The following is a 21,831-nucleotide window of genomic DNA, read 5'->3' as shown; positions in this document are numbered from 1 at the left end:
TTGGGCATATTTATATGCTTAAAGCACCAATATGCATCCAGATTTAGACTTAGTTCAGGAACTTTTGTATTAATTCTTAAGTATAATATAGATTTTATTCCGTTTCGTGTCTAATGGATATGATTAGTACTTTCAGGTTAAAAATCATGAAGAATTGTGTGCATTTGGATATAATGAGGATATGGAAGGATTGAAGGAAGGCAAGGGGGTGAAATAAAGCTAAAAAATGGAAGTTGGAAAGTAGGAATCCTCATTTGAAGACACTCCACGTCGCGCTAACCAACAAAATAGCAATGGTCAAATTCCAGTGAAGGTTCGCGAAACCACCGTGTTGTGGAGCATTTCCACTTATCAGATTTTTCTACCTGAAAGTTTAGTGCATCACGGAGGATGAATATTTCACAATTGTCCCAATCCAGTTGCTCATCGCGATAGTGGCGCGTCTCGGTGAGGGTGCATTTTATAATTGTCAAGGAATACTTGAGCTCCGTGATTGCCCAGATTTTAATGAAAAATAGCAATTAAAGGCATGGCGCGATGCGCCGGGTAGAAAAATTGAGAATATTTTAAGTGTTTTGTCCCAGTTATAAAAGGAAAAATCCAAGATAATTTTAGGGAACTTTTGTCAAGCATAGCAGCGGCGAAAAAGCAGAAAATTCTCTCTTTTAGGGTTCTTAAACATTCTTTTAAATTTCTTTACTTCAAGACTTGTTTAGGGTATGATTTATTACTTATTTTGGATGATGAATTCAAACATGAGTAGCTAAACACCCTATTTCTGGGGTTGAGGCTAAGAACATGATTACTCTTCAATATTTTTACTCATAGTTTCTTTTTGGATTATCATCTAGGTTGTTCTTAATTTCTTGAACTTACTATTTTAATGATTGGCCACCATTAGAATAAATTTATATTCTTATGTGAATCCGGGAGGGGAATCATAGGATAGAACGAAGAAATTAGGGAGCAAGGTTCTTATTCTTTTATGAAATAAGGGATTTGAATTAGCATCTTGGATAGGGATATACCTAGAAGCCTTGCTTGGTTCACTTGCAAGAAGATAACTTCATGAATCTAGAAGAATTAGTCTATCTCTGCAGAGTTGTAGCTGGAACATTTAATGGATAAAAGATTTAAGGTCGGGAGACCAAGATCGTTGCATAAACCTTGTGAATCATCAACCCAATAATCAATTAGACTGTGAAGAGATTAGAGAATTGTATGATTATTCGAAATACCTCAACCCTGGAATCATCCTCATTATTGATTACAACTGTTCCTTGCTTTGCTCTAGTCGTCATAATTATTTCTTGTTTAGTAATTTACATTTTATTTACCAAATCAAAATCATCTTGATACCCTCAAGCACTTAAAACCCAATTGTCTTAAACTAAAGATTGAAAAAATTTCTAGTTTATTGATCCTCGTAGGAACGATATCTGACTGTCTAAGTCATTATATTGGATAGGACAAATGCAGACCCTATCCAATGTCCCTTCACGATTTCTTTGTGGCGTGAGGCCTTTGCGAAGGGTCCCCTTTACGATGCCAGTCCATTTTTATACCTAAAAGTACCACTAACGTAACCACAACAACTAGACATGGTTTACCATCAATATAGGGGGTCCTAAGGGTCATTTTTATGCATTGTTTGAGCGTTACAACATACAGGGTGTTACATTATCCCCCCTTAGGGTCATTCATCCCCGAATAATGGTTTGAACACCTTAAGCATGATTTAAAGATTTACAAGAAATAAAAGGAGCAAATTAAGGCTAACACCTTCCATAACATCATCCGTGGATTTAAAGAGTGATGGTTCTCTTGCACGCATATCATTCTGCGACTTCCTAAGTAGCTTCCTTAACTTAATGATTCTTCTACAACACTTTACCTAAAGCTATATCTTTACTTCTCAATTTCTATTGCCGATCTAGTATAGCCATGGGCTCTTCTTCATATGATAAAGAATCCTTCAGCCCAACCTCCTCAAAGGGAAACACAAGCGAATGGTCTCTAATACACTTCTTAAGCATTGATACATGAAATACAAGATAAACAGAACTAAACTTATGGGAAAATCTAACTTATACGTAACTCAACCAATCCTCTTCGTAATCTGATAGAGATCTATGTAACGAGGACTGAGCTTTTCTTTCTTCCCGAATCTCATGGCTCCCTTCATAGGGGATATCTTTAGAAACACCCAATCATCAACCTCAAATTCCAATTCCCTTCTTCTAACATTGTTGTAGGACTTCTGACGACTTTGGTCGGTATTAAGTCTCCCTCTAATGACTTTCACTTTATCCATTTCCTAATGAACAAGGTCAGATCCAAAAAAATGGGTTTCACCCACCTCATACCAACCAATTGGAGACCTATACCTTCTCCTATAAGGATCCTCAAAAGGAGCCATCTGGATGGTAGAGTGGTAGCTATTGTCATAGGTGAACTCTATCGACGAAAAGTGATCCACTCAACTACCATTAAAGTCAATCACGCAAGCCCTTAACATATCTTCTAAAGTCAATCACCCATCCATCTGAGGGTGGAAAGCAGTTCTAAGTTCTTGGGTACCCAAATCTCTTTAAAAGGACCGCCAAAATTGAGAAGAGAACTACGTACCTCAATCGAATATAATAGATACTGGAGCCCCATTCAAACGAACTATTTCATAAATGTAAAGCTTTGCATAATCATCCCCCAAATAATTTGTCCTCACTGGTAAAAAGTTAACAGACTTGGTCATCTTGTCTATAATTACCCAAATAGAGTCGTATTGATTTTGGGATCGTGGAAGTCCAATAATAAAGTCTATGTTGATTATTTTCCCCTTTCATAAGGGCAAAGCTATGTCCTGGGAATGCCATCAGTCCTCCAATACTCCACTTTAACTTGTTGGCAATTCAAACACTTAGCCACAAAGTTAGCAACATCTTTTTTCAATTGTCAACGTGCACCTCATAGAAATAATGACGCCAAATTTTGAGTGCAAAAAACACAGCCGCCAACTCTAAATCATGAGTGGGATAGTTTTTCTAATGGACCTTCAATTGTCTGGATGCATAGGCTACCACCTTATCATGCTGCATCAGTACACACCCAAGTCCCACTCAGGATACATCACAGTATACCATAAAACCCCCCGTTCCCTCAGGAATGGTCAAAACAATTGCAGTAGTCAACTTGTCCTTCAATCTATCAAAACTATTCTCACAAGAGTTCAACCATAAGAATTTTACCTTTTTCTGAGTCAATCTGGTTAGTGGGTAGCTATGGATGAGAAACCCTCTACAAATCTCCTATAATACCCTGCCAAACCTAAAAAACTTTGGATGTTGGTTGGAGTCGTGGGTCTGGGCCATTTACTTCTGCCTCAACCTTTTGGGGATTAACCTTAATTCCTTTGCTAGAAACAATATTCCCCAGAAAAGCTATAGCACTAAGCCAGAACTCACACTTAGAGAATTTGGTGTACAACTCATAATCCTTAAGATTCTGAAGGACGATTCAGAGATGATTGTCATGATCCTCTACACTCTTAGCGTAAATCAAAATGTTAGCAATAAAGTGTCACGACCTAAACTACTGGACCGTGCGAGTACCTATGTTATTTTAAGAAGCTAGGAGAACCCTTATTACCCAACTAAAAATATGTCGAAGACTTCCGTTTTTAAGGGAATCTTGGATTAAATATAATAAAGTAAATTAAATATTAATAAATAAATTTTTTGAATAAAACTTCTTACAAGTGGCCTTCACTATTTCAAGACTTAGTCAGACATGTACAAGAGCTATCTACTACAGCATAGACTGATAATAAAATAAATAATACAAAGACTCTAACAACTATAAGGATGAAAGTGCAAAAGTTAGTGTTGGATATCGTCATCCATCTAGTAACTACAAACTAACCTGCATCCAGTCTACACCCCAAGAAGGAATGTAGAAGAGTAGGGTCAGTACAACCACACGTACTGGTAGGCATCATCAGCTGACCATGTTAGTTAGTATAATCATAAAATTCAACAACAACAACAACAACAACAAACCCAGTATATTCCCACCTAGTGGGGTCTGGGGAGGGTAAAATGTACGCAGTCCAAAGAACTACATCCGAGAAAGTAGAGAGGCTATTTTTGATAGACCCCCGGCTCAAGACAAAAGGACAAAGGACAAAAACTTCAAAAGTGTGCAACAGGAATAAAATAATACAACAATAATGTACACAAACAGAAAATGGACCCCCTTCCCCCACCCCTAGAACTACCAACCAAGCTATATCAAACCCTCCTAACTACAGACTACGACTCGACCACCCACCTTAGCCCTCTACCCTAATGTTTTTCCTCCATACTTTCCTATCAAGGGTCATGTCCTCAGAAAGTTGTAACTGCTCCATGTCACGTCTAATTACTTCTCTTCATTGCTTCTTTGGTCTACCCCTCCCCCGCTTGAAACCATCCAAGTCCAACCTCTTACATCTAGGAACAGGGGCATCCGTGCCTATTCTCATCACATGACCAAACTATCTCAACCTCACTTCCTGTATCTTATTTTCCACCGACGCCACTCCCACCTTCTTCCGAATGATCTCATTCTTAACCCTGTCAGCCCTTGTGAATCTACACATCTAGCAGAACATCCTTATTTCCGCCATCTTCAACTTTTGGATGTGAGAGTTCTTAACAAGCCAACACTCCACCCCATACAACATAGCTGGCTGGATCGCAGCTTTATAGAATTTTCCTTTGATCTTGAGGGGCACCTTCTTATCATAAAAAATCCTCGAAGCAAGCCTCCATTTCATCCAACCTGCCCCAATATAGTGCGAGACATCCACATCAATATCTCAATCCCCCTGAATCATAGACCCAAGATACTTAAAACTATCCCTCTTACAAACCACCTGCGAATCCAACTTTGCTACCTTCTCTTTCTCTCGCCTCTAGTCACTAAACTTGCACTCCAAGTACTCTATCTTGGTCCTACTCAATCTGAATCCTTTAGATTCCAGGGTTTGTCTCCAAACCTCTAACTTATCATTAAAACCTCGATGTGACTCATCAATCAACACTACATCATCTACGAAAAGCATACACCAAGGCACCTCTCCTTGAATACTTTACGTCAACACATCCATAACCAAGATGAATAAAAATAAACTAAGAGTCGATACCTGGTGCAACCCAATCAAGACTGGGAAATGCTTGGAATCTCCTCCCACCGTCCTTAATCGGATCTTCATCCCCTCATATATGTCCTTAATCGATCGGATATACGCCACTGGTACCCCTTTTGCCTCCAAGCATCTCTAAAGAACCTCTTTAGGGACTTTGTCATACGCCTTTTCCAAGTCGATAAACACCATGTGAAGATCCCTGTTCCTCTCACGATATTTCTCTACTAGCCTCTGAAAAAGGTGAATTGCCTCTATCGTCGAGCGACCAGGCATAAATCCAAATTGATTCTCTAAAATAGACACTACCTTCCTCAACCTCCGTTCCACCAACCTCTCCCAAATCTTCATCATGTGACTCAACAAGTTAATACCATAGTAGTTACTACAACTCTGAATGTCACCCTTATTCTTATATAAAGGAATTATTGTGCTCCATTTCCATGCCTCAGGAATCTTAGCGGGCTTGAAAATTTTGTTAAACAAATTGGTGAGCCACATCAACCATGCCCCACTCGTGAACTTTCAAAAGTCCACCAAAATCTCATCGAGCCCTGTTGCCCTGCCCCTTCGCATCTTGCAAATAGCTGCCCATACCTCATCCACCCTAAAACACCGACAAAAGTCAAAATCGCAAAATTCCTTGGTGTGCTCCAACTTTCCTAACACAATGCCTCTGTTCCCCTCGTCATTCAAGAGCTTATGAAATACGAATGCTCCCTCTTCTTAATAAGCATGTCCTCCACCAACACTCTGCCATCCTCTCTCTTAATACACTTCACTTAGTCCAGATCCAAACTCTCTCCTCTAATCCTGAATACAATCTCTTAAAAGCTGTTGTTTTAACTGACATAACTGCTAACTTAGCCTCTTTCCTAGCTAACTTATACTCCTCCCCGTTTACCTATTTATCCTCTTCATCCTTACTCTCAACCAACTTGGTGTAAGCCACCTTCTTCCTCTCCACCTTATTCTTGACTTCTTTACTCCACCACCAATCCCCCCGATGCAGGCTAGACCCACCCTTCGAGACACCCAAAATCTATCTAGCTACCTCTTTAATGCAACCTACAGCCCTATCCCACATACTATCGACGTCCCCCTTACACTCCCATGCCCTCATCCCTTCCAACCTTGCCCCTATCTCTAAAGCACTGATTGGAGTCAAGCCATCCCACCTAACTCTAAGCCTTCTCTCCCCACCCCTACTCTTCTTGCCCCTCTTAATAACCAAGTCTATCACCAAAAGTCTATGATGGGTCGTAAGGTTCTCACTCGGGATGACCTTACAGTCCTTACACAGAGATCTATCCCCCTTCTTAAGCAGACTAAAATCAATCTGGCTCTTGTCCAACCTACTACGAAAAGTAACCAGATACTCCTCCTTCTTCGAAAAGTAGGAATTCACAACCACCAACCCAATGGCCCTCGTAAAATCCAAAAGAGTAGCTCCCTCATCATTCCTATCCCCAAAACTAAAGCCTCCATGCACATCATCATAACCAGTTGGCAAAGTCTTTATATACCTATTGAAGTCCCCTCCTATGATGATCTTCTCCGAGCTAGGAATGCCTCGCACCACCTCATCCAAAACCTCCCAAAATCTCCTCTTCTCCTCTTCACCCAGGCCTATCTGTAGTGCGTAAGCACTATAGACTCTCAGCGTAAACCCCCCAATGACCAACTTAATAGTCATCAGCCTATCATTAACCCTATTCACCTCCACTACTTGCCCTCTAAGCTTTTTGTCTACTAAGATATCTACTCCATTCCTACGCCTCTACTACCTGAGTACCACAACTTGTACCCATCCACATCCCTATCCTTAAAACCTACCCATTTGGTCTCCTGGACACATGCAATGTTAATCCTTCTCTTCCTAAGAATCTTTACCAGTTCAATCAACTTACCCTGCAGGGTTCCTATGTTCTACGATCCTATCCTTAACCTATCATCTCTCGAATCCCCTCTCCTATTACCTCACTTACCACCTTTCAAAATTAATCCAACATCTAGCCCCGATCCTACCCTCGCCCCCCAGGACATGACCCTATTCCACCATTAACCACCCCAGCCACTACTCAACATAAGTGATAGAAAATATTCAACAACAGCAGCTAAAAATAGAAAAGTCACCCTCAAAGCGCAAAGTTCAACTAGATAACAAGAACAACAGATACTAGGTAGTGAAGAAACTGAAAATAGTATGATATAATAAAATTAAAATTCTAATAAAATTCAAAGTTAGAAGTCACCAGGATATGTAGATCAAGTATTCAGATCTTTCTTGCTATGCTAGAACCCGTCAAATTGGGGTAGAAATTGGTTGTCGGAGTTATTTCGTCAAAAAATTTGCTGGAAGGTTGTCTGAGAGTCGCCAGCTCAAATTTGGTCTTGTGTTTCAAGGCCTGATGTCGAAGATTCTCTCCTTCCTCCAGTGCTGCTTCCGCCCTTTCCATCATCGACAATTGTAATGGCAGAAATCCACACCACCGATGAGATGAGAGGACTGGCAGTGAAGAAAAAGAGTGAGATAGAGAGGCCAAAAAATATAGAAAGTGAGAGAGGTGAGAAGTGTACCTACCTATCGCCGGTGGTATTATGCCGCTGGCGTCCGCTTCACCGGAGATGACCCAGTCACATCGAGAGAGACGTTGAAATGAACGTTAGTTTTAATGTTAGTTAAAGAGAGAGAGAGCGAAGTAAGTATCTTCCAAATACTGATGTGTATAATTGTAAAATAAAATTAAGGAAAATAAATCATGATATCTTGAATGGAATATAATTCAACTAAGGTTGTAATAACATTATTACTTTACCTATATAACTTACATCATCTAACTACTCTTCCAACTCTATCAATATTACATTCACTACTAACATACTCTAGCCTCATTAATTCACACCATCAACCACAATCCAATGCAATACATCACTATTCCTCTTTATTCACCTTATCTTTTTCATTACTCATATTCACAGGAATAAATCCGTAATCATAGACAACCCACACTAAACTCTCAGGCTAACAACTAAGTGCTCTCTTATAATATAGTATTAAAGAATGATAACTAGCCATTCTGATAAGCTACGATTATAATACGTATCAATGAAGCAAGTCAACCAACATATAAGTAAGTACAAAGTTTCACTTTTTCAAATACATATCACACGACCAATCTCAAGGATACAATCAAGTAGGGAATACAAGTCAACTCACACTCAATAAGACATACCAGAGAACTCAAGTCTCATTAGCAATCTTTAGCGTCGACCACAATGCTACTAACAATCTTTTCGTAAGTAACAATTACGTCCTTCTAAGTCTCACAATTAGAAAACCATTAGCATGTTATCAACTTATTAAACCACACGACCTTTCAAAATAAACACTAATTTGTACACACATGCTAAGAAACTTACTTTTGCCCAGCTAGTCAAAACCTGCAGGGGACAATCTAAGTCCATGTACTATACCGGCGTGGTACCCGTTCCTCCATAAATAAATATTATCAATATTCATATTTGTACTGGAGTGGTACCCGATCCTCCATAAATAAGTAATATTAATATCGTACCGGCGTGGTATCCGATCCTTCATAAATAAGTATTATCAATATTCATATCCGTATCGGCGTGGTATTCGATCCTTCATAAATACATATTATCAATATTCATATTCGTACCGGTGCAGTACCTAATCCGTCATAAATAAGTAATATCAGTATTCATATCTGTACCAGCGTGGTACCTGATCCTCCATATATAAGTAATATCAATATTCATATCCATATCGGCGTAGTACCCGATCCTCCATAAATAACTATTATCAATATTCATATTCGTACCAGCGCGGTACCCGATCCTCCATAAATAACTATTATCAATATTCATATTCGTACCAGCGCGGTACCCGATCCTCCATAACTATAATATATACATTTTATTAAATTGACACTATCTTTTGGGATGCAACACGATGTACTAAATTTACAAGTGCACTTAAAATCATAAGGAAATTTGATCGAATGCTTTCATTTATCAATATTTTGATCCTCTCACGGGTATTATTTCAATAATTCATCACGATCATCAACAAGCCATTCGTGGCATTTATACAAGGATTTATCATTATTAAACAAGCCTCTCATAGGTACAATTCAATAAATCATCATATCACTAATTTAGCCTCTCATGGGCATTCAATAGATAAAGTGTTTTTATCAATACCAAAACAAGAATATCATAAAATAAATCACAATTTAACACTTAAGCATGAAAGTCACTATTGGAGCATTACTTGCTCATTAATTATTAAAATATCACTACCTCTTTTCATATAATACAATCATTACACTAATTCAAGTCATCTATCCTTTAGATATTACTATGTTCATCAATACTTGATCGTATCATGATTCTCCTCATCATATTATTGTCCAATACATGCAACTTAATATCATTATAACTAAACTAGGTTCATCACTAGAACAACTAAGAACTATCATGTCCACATACTTCATTTACAATAATCTCCTTGCAAGCACATAGCACATAATATCGTAAGTATCACATAATTAATCAATAATATAGTTTTTGAGATTAAAGTTAAGTTCTTGTGTCTTTATCCACCTTAACTCCATGCCCGTAAGCCTAGACATAATTTCTCCCATCACTTCTAAATTATGAAAATATAAAATAACACAATTTTCTACTCATTAAACCTAACCTATCTGGACGTCAAACATTTGGAATAAACAAGCTGCAACAAATATGCCCTTTTATTTCCTTCATGCCTTGGAATAATCAATCATCTAAAAGTCAAGCAATTATAAAAGTAATTAAATAATTACTCTTCAAACAAATATTTTGGGGATTCAAACCCCCTAACTCTATTCTTAATTCAAGTTCTATATCATACCCCAAGTTCAATTAATCATTAATTATCTTGAAGAGCTTAACCCATATCCATTAATGGAGTTTTTGTGCTAAAGGTCTCATCTGTATGAAAATCAAGGTTCGTAACCATCAAAATTCATAATCTAGTTCATAAAATTCATGTTAGGAATCTTTAGTTTATAGTTTAGAATAAGCTCTAGGTCATATTAAAAACACTCATGAGTATTCCCTAAAAGAATTCCACCATTAAAGGTCTTTTCAAGGATTCTAAGATGTTAAAGAATTAAAAGACGAAGAAAATAATGGAAAAACTTACCTCAATGAAGGAATTTCACCTTAACCCTTGGGAAATCACCCCTCTAGGCTTGGAGAATGAAATTTGGGATATTTAGACCTAAAATACGGCTGAAGCTGATTTAGTTATCATCAGAATTTTTGCTACAGTAAAATCCCATTTCATCCCGTGCAGTGCTCAATTAAACAGTCATAACTTTTTACTCCAAATTCGAATTGACGAACAGTTTATTGCGTTGGAAAGAGGACTCAGACATCTTTGATTTGGTTGGTATTAGACCTCTTAAATCCTTATATTCTAGGAGATATTGTCGTTTGCATTTATCCCTAATAGAAACCTATAACGAAACTGTATCGGAAAGAAAGTTATAAACTTAACTTTGTGTTAGGGATATTGTACGACCTTAATTCATAGCTAAAGAACTTTCAAACTAAATTATTAATATTAGAACTCATGAATAATTAAATTCATCGAGCTTGAGTCTATCTATACACATACGAAGACTAAAATCTTTGCCGAAAAATTTGAGGTGACTTAATAAATAAAATATTGGCTATTTTGGACCCAAGTTAATATAAAAAAATACAAAGTAAGAATTTTCATGAATTTATTATGGATAATCTAATGACAACGAAATGGGTCGTTGCATGAAGACTATGACAAATAAGTCCAAAAACTGACGGAACACCCTATTCATGAGATCCATAAATGTTGCAGGGCATTAGTCAGTCTGAAGGACATGACTAAGAATTCATAGTGACCATATCAGGTTTGAAAACCAGTTTTGGGAATGTTAGTCTCCCTAACCTTCAACTGATGATACCCCAAACCATGGTTTATCTTAGAGAAATATTTAGCACCCTAAAGTTGGTCAAAAAGATCATTGATTTTGGGAAAAAGGTATTTATTCTTACCAGTGACTTTTTTTAGATGGCGGTAATCCATACACATATAGAAGGAGTCATCTTTCTTATGCACGAAGAGTATCGGGGCACCCCAAGAAGAGAACTAAGACGGATAAATACTTTATCAAGAAGGTCTTTTAACTATTATTTCAACTTTTTCAATTCTACAAAAGTCATTTTGTATGGAGGAATAGAAATAAGTCGGGTGTTTGGAAACAGGTCAATGCCAAAATTTATCTCTCTATCTGGGGTAATCCCAGGGAGATCATCAGGAAATAATTCTGAGAACTTATTAACTATTGGTACTGACTGGAGGAAAGGACTTTCAGTGCTAGAATCTTAACCCGAATAAGATAATACAGACAACCCTTAGATATGAGTTTATAGGCTCTAAGATAGGATATGAACTTCCCTCTAAGTGTAAGAGAATACCCCTCCCACTCTATGTCTGGCTCGTTAGTAAAACATAAGGTGACCTTTCTATTCCTATAGTCTTAGGTGAGTAAAGTTAATCTATTCCTAGAATAGTATCAAACTCAACCATATCAAGTTCTACAAGATCAACCATAGTATCCCAGTGGAAAATAGACACCACAAAATTTTTATAAACTCTCTTAACAGCGATAGAGTCACCAAGACAAGTAGAAATAGAGAAGGGTTCTAAAATAATTTTGGGCTCAAAACTAAAACTAACTGCCACATAAAGGGTCACGTAAGATATGGTAGACCCCAGATCAAGTAACATAAAATATCATGGAAGAAAATCTGTAATATATCTATAACAACATTTGGTGAAGCCGATGAATCTTTGTGGTTGCATAATGCATATATATGGTTACAACCGCCCTATCTAGCAGAAGTAGTTCCCTTAGTTGGCGGAGTTGTGGAAGCAACTTGGGATTTAGCGCCTCCAGAATTTCCTCTAGCCTAAGGGTAGTCCCTTATATAATGGCCTGACTGGCCACATGTATAGAACACAATCTTACCAAGTTGACACTTTCCTGGATGATACTTTCCGCAAGAGGCACATCCTGAATGTGATCGGTACAGCTGGGCTACACTACCCTGAGACTGAGTACCTTGAGTTTATGGTCTGCTACCTGGATGGGACCTCTTCTTACCTAAAGGTATGGGTACAAGAATACTAGCAAAAGACTAACCATTACTCCAGAATTTCTTCTTAGACCACTGCCTACCCTATCTTCTACCTTGCTGCTGACTAATATTCTGATCTGTAGACTTGGCCCTCTTAGCCTGCCTTTTTTTTCCTCTACCTCTGTCCATCTCTTGTTTTTCTCTTTTACCTGTTGTATTTACACCGTTAGCCTAGAGATATCCATGTCCTTGTTCAACATTGCCCCCTTACATTCCAACACCAACTCATTTGAGAGATCAAATGCAAACTTTCTCATATGATCCCTCATATTTTACACTAACTCCGGAGCGTAACGGGATAACTAGGTGAATTTTAATGCATATTCTTTGACGCTCATCTTTCCCTGCTTTAGATTCACAAATTTTTCAGCTTTGGCTTCCCTCATATCCTGGGGGAAGAAATGATCCAGAAAGGCCTATAAAAACTCATCCCACATAGCAGGTTCCGCATCCTTACCTCTCAATTTTTACCACTAATTTTACCATTGGTAAGCCACATCTTTTAGGTGATAGGCCACAAACTCTACTCCTTCAACATCACTGGTATGTATGACTCTGAATATTTTCTCCATCTCATCCACGAACCCTTAAGGACCCTCCTCAGCTTTGGTACCCATAAAGGTGGATGGATTTAGCCTCATAAACTGGCCAACCCGAGTGATTTCAAAAGATCCAAGCACAGAACTCGTATCTCCAATTCGAGGGGACTGAGAAGCCACAAGATGAGCAATTATGTGGATAGACTGGTGAAACTCAATATTTGAGACCTCCAGCTGTGGGATTGAGTATGATTAACACCAGACCAAGGTGCCCAAGGAGAGCAGGTTTGGACTAAAGGGACCCCTGGAGTAGCAGTGATCTCTATGGCATGAGCTCTATAATCCACATCCTATGAGTAGGCGAAACCTCTTCAGCATTTGTCCCAATAAGGGCGGAGACCTGGCTGAGATGTTCTGCTCATTGGATCTATGGGGAGGCATGATCTGAAACATAGAAAATCATGAGTTAAGAAACATGCAGACCCTATAGCTGAACTAGGGCATGAAGAAAAAGGAAAAATATTCCTAAATGCCTTTTTGCTCCCCTCTTATAAGTATGGCGCGCTACACACCCATAAGAAGGACTCTACCCTACACGACTTCGTAAATACCCTGAGACCCTGAACCTATCTTTAATACCAAGATTTTCACAACTCAAGACGTGTCCATGGCCACGATGAGTATCCCAAATTACGAAGCCTCGAGAGACCCCTTAGCATACTATCATAAGCATAATTCATATGAAATAAACATGTGGAAGATAAACTAAAATATAACAATCCCATAAATCAAACTTAAAACTTTATGACAGCAATTCATTAGAGAAGAAAGTAACCCAACTTTAGTCTAACCAATCTATGAAGCCTCTATTGAACTAAAAATAATAGTCTGACTAAGCTGGGACAAGGCTCCCGATCGGACCATAAAACTGACGGAGACAACATATGGATAGAATGCCTTTTGGTGTAAGGGAGGATCACCTACTCAGAAAGTCTGGGAATAATCTACTGCTATGCTGGACCTCGAGAAGGAGCCTCAGAACCTATATTAAGGGAGTCAATACTCGGAAAGCTTCATTTGTTTAGTAGATAAGTTCTTAGTTTGGCATATACTATTATATTTAGATTTATCAAATTTGTATAAGAAGATTTTGAGTTATTAATATGAAACTTATATAATTTCGAGAGTCAATCAAATTTTTTATTTTATTTTTAAATATTTATAGTTGTTAATTATTGTGATTTATATTACTTTTTACATAGTATTATCAAATATATAATAAAATATTTTAAGTTTATTATTTTCATTTATAATATTTTAATTTATTTAGTCTCAAAAAAAAATAATACGAAGAAAAATATAAAAAAACTTAAAGTGGACTCTTGCTAAGCAGGTATGTCGATGGAGTGGAGTCTGTTTGAGTAGCTTCACTCACATCAAAAGTTAATTTATTATTTTATGTCTATTTGAGTATTTTTATTAAATATTATTATTTTTTAGTACTTAGGTGACTTATAATAATTAATTAGGAGTGATATAATAAATTTACGGTTGAAGCAGACATGTCGTAATAATTTATTTTATTTTTTATTAAATAATATGATTTATAATAATTAATTAGGAGTGATATAATTAAATTACGGTTGAAGTGTCTATAGCAGACACCTCATAAATGTCTATTTTACTTTTTGATTAAATATTATTAACTTTTCTAATCCACAAATAACATAATAATTAATTATGGGTAATATAATAAATTCACAGAATAAACAGATAACAAATAAGAATGTCGATAATTGTGTGTGCTTCACCTGACACATCGTGACTTCTTATATGGGAAAATGAGGAAAAAAATAAGTAAAAATAACATAAATCCCAACCCTATTAGACTTATTTACACTCTCTCCCACTTTCTTAATCATTTTACTCTCTCTCCCGATTAATATACATAACACAACCATCATATACATAAAAATGTTATGTATATGCAAATCTTTAAATATCTATTAAAAAAAAATAAATTTTCCTTCTATTATGGACGCAATTAATACAGTACCATTAAAAGTGGATTACTAAATTTTTAAATTTATATAACAACTCTACTAATACAAATTTTGAAGTTAAAAAATACATAAAAATTAGATCAATCGGAAAACATAATTCATCAAAAAAACTGAACAATCATTTTTGATCTCTTTGAAAGAAAAAATATTTTTCTTTGTTTCAAGAAGATGAATATTGCAATTCTTTTGAGGCACTCTGGTGAATGGAAAATTGAAACACAATATGTAACGAACAAAAGTGAATGGATTGTTGTTGCAAAATCAATAATTTACTTGAAGTTTATTTCGTCAATTGTTATTGAATTAGACATTGACGAAACTCAAAACTATTGATGTATGTTATGTTATCCAGTAGGTGTCATTCACCGATGAATAGAGATCGGATGATGACTTCAAATATTGCTGAGTGTATTAATGGATGTTTGGTGGAGACCCAGGAATGGTCAATATTAGAATTATTAGAGGAGGTGAGAATTTTATTTGGTTCTTGAAACTGTAAAAACAGTGAATCAAAATATTACTCCAATATTATGAAAAAATCACAGAGTGAAGGTCACAATAGATGCTCCTGCAACTTTTTTCCAAAGGATCAATAACTTTTAATTTTTCTCTACTTAATCACTTGATTATCATTATCTACTCTTATGTAATGTTTTGTTGAACATTTAAGTGGGTTGTTACTGGGTTGACATAGATATCAATTTTTTCTCACTTTATCATGTGTGTTTGATGTCTTTTTCTATTTTTATTTTTCTGTATATGTTGTTGTTGCGTTATTATGTAACAAAGGTTTCGTACTACCTATATATTTTAATGATAAAATTGGTGTTAATATATATTTATATACGTATCTGTTATGTACTTGTCTAACTTGGATATGTTGTTATGTATAAAGCAGTGTTAGATTTTATATATTATATACACTACATCGGCTTGTTGAACTTATTATATTTTACAGGTTACTTTTGTATATAATAAGTTTTGAAATATGCATGTATCCATCTGTACATTGATTTTCTAATTACTGATGAGTTTGTATATGAATTTGTTATTCACTGATGTATATGTAGACGTATTCATACATATCATTTATGAAATAATTAATTATTGATAACTATAATTTCTATGTATATGTAGACAGACATTATAAGTATTGTAATTGATTTACCAGCCTTAAGTAATTTTGAAAAAAAAATATTTATCATAATTAGCAATATGACAATGTATATATGAAAAAATATATGTCCTAAGTTTATGTATATGAATACATATATATCCTATATAACACATATATATTGTTAATTGTTGGTGTATATATATGTATACATTTAACTATGAAAGACTACAAAATTTTGCATGTTACTAATGATGTCAGTATACATGTCGATAAATACACTTTAGAGTAATGGATTGCAATCTTAGTAAGTTGTACTTCCACAATGATCTTAAGTATTGTTATGTATATAGATATCTGTTATGTATTTACTTAACTCAGATATGTTCTTATGCATAAAGTAATATTAGATTTTATATGTTAATACACACTACAACGATTTGTTAAACTTATATATATTTTACTGGTTACTTATGTCTAAAAATATGTAGACATTTAATTATGATAGATCACAAATTTTATATGTTAATAATGATGTCAATGTATATGTCAACAAATACGTTTTAGAGTAATGGGTTGCAATTTTTAGTAAGTTGCACTTCCACAATGATCTTAAGTATTGTTATTTATACTTTATTGTATAGTTACGTATTATATTAAAAATATCAGCAATATATACTTGATTGCACACTATGTATATAACTAAATATATATCGAAATTTTGACTAGTACTATTTTATTAAGCATATGATACATATGATAACTAAAAAGCGAATCTAACATGTTGAATTAATTTTATAGTTTGAAAAAATTATGTTCATAAATCTGTTATATATAAACACATATACTATAAGCAGTGTGACCGATTATGCAACATTATTTTTTTTTTACAAAAAAATAGCTAAATTTATAAGCCATATGACAATGTATAAATGACAGAATCTATATCGTAAGTTTATGTATATGAACATAACTACATCCTATATAACACTTATATATATGTACGATACAAATGATTATAGCAATACTTAATATGCACAACACACAACTTCATGCACACACAGTTTAATCAATAATTCAAAAACATTAGTTAATGTGTTATAGTAACTGTGTACATATAAAGCACCTAAATTAATTTAAAAATTTAGATTGCTAACAGGTCAACAGAAATAAAAAGTCTTCACCATAAGCATCTTTAAGACTACTCAATGCTAACTACTCCAGTTTCATCAGGTAGGAGAACATTTTTTATCCTTGGTCTTCGAGGATCGTCATTGTCACTAACATAACATTTCTCTGCTTTCTGAAAGTCCGTAATTTCGAAGGAGTGACTTGTATCGCATACGATCCTACTCTAATTCAAAATCAACTGAAGATACATCAACTCCTTTGCTTAGGTATTTTCCATACCCATTCACATACACTTCACAGTCCCTGACATGTATAACATGAATCACGTTAATTAATATAACACATCGTTATTAATAGTTAATAAAAAATATAAAATATAAAACAATATTTGTGTATATGTCTATCATATACATATATGTAATGTATATTCTGCAATCAATACACAAATAGGCATAATCAAAAACAACTTATGTATATTTTCAAAAACATAAAATCACCCATATATATGTATAACATATACATAAGTGCTTTTCTCTATGTACACTAGCAAATTAAAAGTTCAAATCGGTAATGTATGTATATACTTCCTACCGTAAAAAAAGGACTTTACATAACAACAAAATATATACATTAGTTCTGAATCTATATTAGTATAACCAAATCAATCAATTTCTACATAAACAACATAAAAAATCATCGATAAGAGATAGATGTATATGAACTACGAATATATTTACTGTTTCAAAATATCACAACATCACATATGTATATATCTATCATATACAAAATGGTATTATGTATATAACTGGCAACTTAAAAAATAAACAATAAATTGATGAAAAAAATGACATTCCACAGCAGAACTAACAACCATCTCCAAAAAATAAAAAGTGAAAAAAACTCACATTACTAAAAAATCACAAAATATCCCATTACAAATTAACAATTGAATTAAAAAATGAAAAATCAAAAAAAACTTTGATAGACGTGCCCGTGCAGTATCATCTTTTTTGCTTTTCTTGACGATTCTTCAATTTATTTTTTCATAAATAAATTCTTTGAAAACGAACCCAATAACGCGATTTGTTGGTACATTATGCTCTAACTGAGTTAATCTTAAACTAAAAGAAGGAGAATTATCTATTTACTAAGAAATAAGTAGTTGATTTAGTAATTATAAAAAGACGTAATTGAAAAACAAAATTGAAAACCCAAAAAGAAAAAAGCTAAGTTCGATTTCATATTTTGGTAAAATAAAAAATCAAAATATTATTCTAATATTATGAAAAAAGATTGGATGAACAACATGTACCTTCTTGTTCATCTGGAATCTCTAAAATTAAGTAAAGTCAGAACAAAAAAAAAAAAACTAACCTCAAATCTTAAAATTTTAAAATGTTAAATGTAGATTTAGTTAAAATTGAATTTCAATGAATAATAATGGAACTCAAACACGTTTGGATTCAAAAATGGTAACCACTCCTTGATTGTAGGCTTCTTTTAAGGAGCAAAATGGTGAGTCAAATTTGGTAAAGCTATGTATATGTATTCTTAGAGAAAGAAATTGAAAAAGTGAAATTTTTGTAATATATTTTGAGAGTTGAATTTTTGTGTAATAAGTGAAACTTAAGTTGTGATTTTGTCTAATTTTTAGAAAAAAAAGGAGAGATCAGTTGGGCCAAGTCAATGACTATTCCGTGATATTTTACTTTTGAGTACCAATAGAACGGTGGAAAAAGATTCAATTTTACAGTAGTGTAATTGATCACAGAAACATTATTACAACTTACATGTTTGTTTCAAAATATTTGTCAATTTACTACAGTATATAGAACAAATTAATTTTTTGTTTTCTTTAAAATTAATTATCTTTAAAAATGGACAATTAATATAAATATATTGAAAAGAGTTGAAGGTAAATTAATTAAAAAAAGTACTTTCTATTTATGATTTTTTAAAGAATATATAAAAGAAAAATGTAACGATTAATATGAAGTTATTGAAATATTATTGTTTCTCCAAGATGACTTAATATATTATTGTAGCTCCAAGATAAACTTAGAATTAAGTAATCAACCAAGTGTTAAAACTTTCCCTTTCACTTCATTTCAATGTCTTTCATCTAGGCAAATTGATTGTATAGAACATGGGTAGGTGAAAGACGATCAATGATATTTTAGTCATTTAGTCAAAATACATGCACTATTTGCTTATACTCTAGGCTCAAAAGGTTGGTCGTGAATTGTGGAAGAGGATAATCTATATATCAATTTGATATTTAAATGTTTATGTGGCTCTATTATGACAAGTGATAAAGTGTAATATTTCAAAAAAAAAAAATTCATTCGATGTTCGGTGTTCACATTGGAGTTCCGACTAATTCAAATTGCGTGTTGCAAGGCCATTCTAAAGATAGCGCTCCTAATAGAATTTTCTCCATACCTAGAGCTCAAATCCGAGACCTCTAATTAAGGGTGGAGCAGTCCCACCACTACATCACAACCCAATCCATATTGGTGACAGAGTGTAGTTGAATAATCATTAAGGGAAAGGGGGTACAAAACAAAATTAATGTTGTGGGACTTTCATGGACCCAGAATAGAGAAAATAGCAAAATAAAGACAAATCGAATACTATCTCCGTTTAAAAAAGAATGATTTTCTTTTCTTTAATCCCGAGACCTCTGATTAGGGGTGGAACAGTCTCACCACTACATCACAACCCATGTTAGTGACAGAGTGTAGTTGAATAGTCATTAAGGGGGGGAGGGGGGGGGGGGACAAAACAAAATTAATGTTGTGGGACTTTCATGGACCCAGAATAGAAAAAATAGCAAAATAAAGACAACTCGAATACTCTCTCTGTTTATAAAAGAATGATTTTCTTTCCTTTAATTTTGAGACCTCTGATTAGGGGTGAAACAGTCTCACCATAACACCATAACCCATATTAGTGACAGAGTGTAATTGAATAGTCATTAAGGGAAAGGGGTACAAAATAAAATTAATGTTGTGGGACTTTCATGGACCCAGAATAGAAAAATAGCAAAATAAAGACAAATTGACTACTCCATCCGTTTAAAAAAGAATGACTTTCGTTCCTTTAATCCGTTTAAAAAGAAAGACCTTTTTACTTTTTTTTTTTGGAAATATTTTAATTGCAACTTTCTTCGTGGTATGTTTAAGACCCCGAGATTAAAAAATATTTTGATAAATTTGATATAATTTTAACGTAGGACCACAATATTCAAAAGTCTTCTTTATTTTCTCAAACTTCATGCCAAGTCAAACTAGGTCATTCTTTTTAAAACAAAAGAAGTATATGCTTCAAGGTAAATTTGAATAATCACCCTTTTTCTTTTTTTCGTTCTAATATTTTGTGAAAACGTAAAAAGTTTCCTTTAGTTTAAACTTTTCTTAACTAAAAAGGGGCTAACTAGTCAAAACTACAATACTTTTAATTTTCAAGTTTTTGTCTAACTTGACTAGTTATATTGTTAATTAATTTGTTGATTGTTGATCAAAGAGTGACTTATTATCCATTGAAATGAGAGGGAAAAAAGGGTGAAGACGATAGCATTTCGTTAATGAAAAGGAAGCATATATCAAGTTTATATTGGAATCGAATTGTAGATGGGCAAAGGCACTATAAGCCTAACCCTATACAATCTTTTTTTTAACTCATTTCGCCTAATCATTTAACCTAAAATTAAGGGTGATAAGTGGGTCGGGTTAACCATAAATCAACCCGTTAATTTTAGCCGGATTGTGAACCAGACCGGGTCCGGGTTGTGGTTAAGTGGGCCGGATCGGGTCCGGGTTGAACAGTAAAATTTTTAGAAATAATTCTAACCCGGCCCACTTAATCCAACCCGATCAAGCCCACCTAAACCCGGTCAAATTTGGTTAAAAATCCAATCAAACCCGGTCAAAAATAAAAAAAAAATTCAATATACACTATATATACCCACTTATATACATTTTAAATACGTTAAACAATATATATACACTATATATATAGTATATACTACATTAGAATTTAAAAAATATATACACATATACAAAATTACTCATATACAATATATACGACTATATGTACTACTTTAAATAAAACATATACTACAATATATATATATATATATATATATATATATATATATATATACTACAATATATATAATTATATATATAGTTATAGACTAATTAATAATTTATAAAACATATACACATGTATACGTTAAATATACACGTCTATAGAAGATATATACACATATATATGCACCATTCAATATATATGTACTACTTTAAATAAAACATATACTACAATATATATACATTACAATATACATATATATATAGTTATATACTAATTTATAAAACATATACACATGTATACGTTAAATGTACACGTGTATAGAAGATATATGCACATATATACGCACCATTCAATATATATATGTACTAGTTTAAATAAAACATATACTACAATATATACACATTACAATATATAAATATATATAGTTATATACTAATTTATAAAACATATACA

The 21,831-nt window shown here is 34.0% G+C and overlaps 1 protein-coding gene across 1 annotated transcript; it reads right to left on the bottom strand.

The window, feature by feature from the left end:
* Positions 1-6,224: 6,224 nt before the first annotated feature.
* LOC124898437 lies at positions 6,225-6,878 on the bottom strand. Its single transcript, XM_047412086.1, has one exon. It carries the CDS (start codon positions 6,876-6,878, stop codon positions 6,225-6,227), a length of 654 nt encoding a protein of 217 aa, XP_047268042.1.
* Positions 6,879-21,831: the final 14,953 nt, after the last annotated feature.

The sequence above is a fragment of the Capsicum annuum genome, chromosome 5, assembly GCF_002878395.1.
Source record: "Capsicum annuum cultivar UCD-10X-F1 chromosome 5, UCD10Xv1.1, whole genome shotgun sequence".
Classification (NCBI taxonomy): domain Eukaryota; kingdom Viridiplantae; phylum Streptophyta; class Magnoliopsida; order Solanales; family Solanaceae; genus Capsicum; species Capsicum annuum.
Note: the sequence above shows the minus strand (reverse complement) of the source record. Positions and strands in the feature narration are given on the sequence as shown.